General features: G+C 56.3%; 1 protein-coding gene across 1 annotated transcript; it reads right to left on the bottom strand.

The window, feature by feature from the left end:
• Positions 1-414: 414 nt before the first annotated feature.
• Positions 415-4,044, bottom strand: LOC145718437 (echinoderm microtubule-associated protein-like 2). Its single transcript, XM_081809934.1, has 5 exons — positions 2,227-4,044; positions 1,873-1,961; positions 1,544-1,641; positions 1,031-1,118; positions 415-636 (listed from the first exon to the last, which is right to left on the bottom strand). The coding sequence occupies exons 1-5, from the start codon at positions 2,427-2,429 to the stop codon at positions 482-484; spliced, it is 633 nt and encodes a 210-aa protein (XP_081666060.1). The 5' UTR covers positions 2,430-4,044; the 3' UTR covers positions 415-481.
• Between the last annotated feature and the right edge of the window lie 467 nt (positions 4,045-4,511).

Raw genomic sequence — 4,511 nt, 5'->3', positions numbered from 1 at the left:
GACCCTGAGATCAAGAGCTGCATGCTCTTCCGACTGAGCCAGCCAGGCGCCCCAGAAAGCCCAGGCTTCTTAGCATGACCCCCAAGCTCTGGTCCATGCTGCTCCAGCCGCCTCCTCCCTGGGGCTCCCCTTGGACTTCACAATGATTTACCCCTCCTGCCTTCTTGGATTTCTCCAAATGCCAAGTTCTCTGCCACCTCCCTGCTTTTGTGGGAGACGTGCTATGATTCCCTAGGCCCCAGGACTGCTTTCCTTCCTCACTGCCTCCTCATCCTCTAGGTCCAGCTTCGATAGCCCTTCCTCCAGGAAGCTCTCCTTGACTCCCTCCCATGCTGGGCTCAGGTGGCAGCCCAGTCTCAACCCAGCTGACTCTGGGTTGTCTGGGGACAGGTCTGTCTCCTTCACTGGACTGTGAAGCTCATGAAGGCAGGGACTGGGCTGGGCCCGGGGATAACCAATAAGAGACCCCGAAGACCACCAGTCAAGGATGTTTCTTGGAACTCCTGCCCTTGGTGGGACCTCCCCCATTCCAGAACTTACCAAACACCCCAAATCCCAGGACACAAGTGGCCGTGGCCCATTCCACATTCCTCACAGCATCTGCACTGGTGATCTGCTTACAGGTAGCTGGGTCCCCTGGGGCAGAAAACAGGGGGGTGCGGGGGGCTCAGAGCAGTTACTAACTTAACCTATGCATTTCACAGTCCAGGGGCACCAAGGTCTGAGACAGGAGGCTAGGGTCCTAGGACTCATTCCACCTCTCCAGACTTGGATGAAGGCGCTAGATCCTGGGTGGTGACATTCCCAGGCCTGAGCAGGTGCATCTGCTCAGAAACCTGTGCCCCACCCATCGAACCAGAAAGGGGAGCAAATCCGAAGCCAGGAGACCAATCAATGAGAACAGCCCCTGACACAGGAGCTAGAGGAGAGAGGCCAGAAAGCCCTGCCCCCCTTCCGGGAAGTCTACTAAATCGCACACGGAAAGAGGGAAGCTGAGTGGGGGGCGGCCTTTGGCTTTCAGAGCACTCACAGTACAGAATCTCGTAGTCCCCGGAGTTGGTGACAAAGCAGCTGCTGTCCTGGGCCCAATCCAGGTGGGTAATAAAACTGGAATGGCCCTGCGGGGGGGAGGGGAGGGGTGGAGTTAGAACTGGACGGGGTGGGATTAGACCAGGAGAGGTGGAAGGCAAAATACAGAGGTAGGGTGAGAACACGAGGGGGCCAAAGGAAGGATACACGGCCTTTGGAGCGTGGGGGCGGGGCCAGACTACCATGGGCGGGGCCAGACTGATGGGCGGGGCCAGACAGAAAGGGCTTAGAACACAGTGGGGTTTAGAACAGGTGGGCACGGCTAGACACAGAGGGGCGGGCTTGTAACACGGGGTGGGGGTGGGGGCAATGTGTGGGCGGGGCTAAGACTCCTTGAAGTGATCAGGGCAGAGTCAGTAGCGTTGAAGCTGTGCTCCCTTGAAGGAGAAAATTGGTTAATTCTGCAGCCCCTGGACGGGGTGGCGGCGCGGGCTGGGGGCCACTGCCCACTCACCGAGCACTTGCCCAGGCGGCTGACCTTGCGGCCGCCCTGGTCCACCGTGTACACGTACACCAAGTTGTCGTGGGAGCCCACGGTCAGGTACGCCCCGTCTGGGGGAGGGGGAGGGGGGGCTATGAGGAGGCACCCAGGCTCTACCCCCTTCTCTCTCAGACTCAGCCCCCGCTATTCCAGACTCCTCAGCTGTCCCAAGCTCCGTCCCCGCTACAGTCCTAGAGCGGCCCCTCGGCCTTGCCAACACAGGCACCACGCCTTCCCCCTGCTAGTGACTGAGCCTGTTCCCCAGCCTGGCTTCTCCAAGATCCCTGGGCCCCGCCGCTTACCTGGAGAGAAGCTGACTACTGAGATCTGTTCATTGCCATCAGTGTGGATAGCCACCAGGTCATGGGTCTCCGTGTCCAGGAGCAGCCATCTTTAAGGAGAAGGCATGATTGGGGGAGGGGATGTAAGCTGATCTGGTCGGGGGGCGGGCAGCAATCTGTGGGGCCTGAGGGAGGGACCCCAAAAAAGATTTGGAAGAGAGGCTGACTCCAGACAAATGCTGGGAGAACAGCTTGGTGAAGTCTCTTAATTACAGATTCTGTGGGCTCTGGGGACATAGGGTAGGGGGATGGGTGTCAAGGGACAGTTCTCAGGGACAGCAGAGAAGCTCTCCCCAAATGCCCACTCAGCTTTACCTGCCAGTCACCGTGCCCACGGCCAGGACAGAGCCACTGGGGTGGAAGCCAGCAGAACGGGCAGGGTCCTGAGGGGAGAGAGGAGACAGGGCTGAGAACGGGGGCCTCCAGTCTATCCGGCCATTGTTCCCCAACCTCAGATCTACCACAGACTTCCTCTGCTGCCACAGAGGTTCCCAAACCACCCTCCCTTCCTGTACCATGTCACCTCAAACAGAAAACATTCCTGCTGTCACTACTGACTGGAGCCTTTCATACTCCTGGGCTAAATTCCCACAGCTTTACTCACCCGTGACTTCCGTAGGTAACTTTCTAAGTGAGATTGTTGGGACTCAGGGTATCCATTTTTTTTGTAAGACCTTTGATAGGTAATGCCAACTTGCTCTCCATAAAATTCTATCAACTCAGGGGCGACTGGGTGGCTCAGTCGTTAAGCGTCTGCCTTCAGCTCAGGTCATGATCCTGGGGTCCTGGGATCGAGCCCCGCATTGGGCTCCTGGCTCAGCGGGAAGCCTGCTCCTCCCTCTCCCACTCCCCCTGCTTGTGTTCCCTCTCTTACTGTGTCTCTCTCTGTCAAATAAATAAATAAAATCTTAAAAAAAAATTCTATCAACTCCTCACCAGGCATGTCCAAGAGCCAGTTTCCCCACATCTTTGTGAAGCACCCAGCAATGGGTATTTCCATTTTTTGAATGTTGGGGGCACTTGGTTGTTTCCCAGGCAAGGTAGCACCCTGGAATCACGGTTGGTTGGTTGGTTCACACGGTGGCTCTGACACTTCCTAGTTATATGACATCAAATAACCTTCCCTGTCCGAGCCTCGGCTGCCTCGTCTAGCAAAGGCAGAACATCAATCCTTCACAGGATTGTTATAAGCAAGATGTAAAGTCCTTAGAACAGTAGGCTGGTAAGCCAGATGGCGTACAGGAAGCACTCCACAAAGGCTGATTATGAGTATAATTACATGGTGAGGATGGGCAAGTGATTTTTTAACCTTCCCATGCCTCTTTCCAAGCGGGAATTGGTCATCCCCACTGCCTTGTGGAGGTTGCGAGAAATTAAAAGGACGAAGTGGGTAACGTACTAAGCCAGTGACTCTGGTTGTGGTCGACAAGCTGCCCGAATCAGAAGAATCTAAGGGAGCTCGTTACCAACTTGCAGATCTCGGGTCCCAAATATAGAACTCCTGAATCAGACGCTCTGTGGATGGGGTGAAGGATTCTGCATTTCTAATGACTCCCGGGTGGTTCGACGCCAGAATGGGGATGATGATACCCGGCCCTAACAATTTCCAGAGCGCACCATGCCCGACTCAGGAGTTCAAAGGCCGTCAAGTGTTCTAGGATCAGCGGTAACCCGGCATTCCTGGAGCAAAGCCTCAGAGAGTGGCGCGGGGGATATGACGGACTGATGTTCTAGGGTCCCAGGAGGACAGGCAGGGGACCTTAAAAATTACACTACCCAGAATCCTCTGCACTGTGATTTGGGTCAGACGATCCGTTGGGCTCTTGTGGGCTCTGGAAGACAGAAGGCAGAGGCCCCGCTCTCCCACCCATCACCTGGGCTCTGAAATCAATGGCATTTGCTACCCTCGTGCGCAATCGCCAGCGAGCGCAGAGTATCAAGACTACAGTGCAAACGGGGCCAGCGTTGGGTTGCTCTGGGGCAAGCCAGTCCCCCAGAAGCCCCTACGACGGAGATGTTCGTGATCTGTGCTTCCCAATACGGTGGCCACTAGCCATGGGTTTGAAAGGTCGCTAGTGCAGGGGCGCCTGGGTGGCTCAGTCGTTGGGCGTCTGCCTTCGGCTTAGGTCATGATCCCAGGGTCCTGGGATCAAGCCCCGCATCGGGCTCCCTGCTCTGCGGGAAGCCTGCTTCTCCCTCTCCCACTCCCCCTGCTTGTGCTCCCTCTCTCGCTGTGTCTCTCTCTGTCAGATAAATAAATAAAATCTTTAAAAAAAAAAAAAAAAGAAAGGTCACTAGTGCAACCGAGGAACTGAAGTCTTAATTCTATTTACGTTTTAAAGTTCATTGGCGAGCCACACATCCTGAACGGGGCAGCTCCAGAGCCAGCCCTCGCGGTGACCCCGGCCTCCTGGTTCCCAGGCGAGGATGGCACTTTCTTGAACTCGGTGCTCCTGACCCCGCCCTCCTGCCTGTGGCAAAGGCAGCAGCTGGCTTCCCTGGCAGGTGGGTTCTGGGCCTCCTTCCAGGGGAGAACCCGCTCCTCCGGCCCTTCCAAGCAAGTCCGTAAGCACCCAACTCTCTGCATCAGGGTGCCTGGG

This window comes from Leptonychotes weddellii, unplaced genomic scaffold (genome assembly GCF_054177405.1).
Source record: "Leptonychotes weddellii isolate Sample4059 unplaced genomic scaffold, ASM5417740v2 HiC_scaffold_15685, whole genome shotgun sequence".
NCBI classification, from domain to species: domain Eukaryota; kingdom Metazoa; phylum Chordata; class Mammalia; order Carnivora; family Phocidae; genus Leptonychotes; species Leptonychotes weddellii.
The sequence above is the reverse complement of the archived record's forward strand: the minus strand, read 5'-3'. Positions and strand labels throughout refer to the sequence as shown.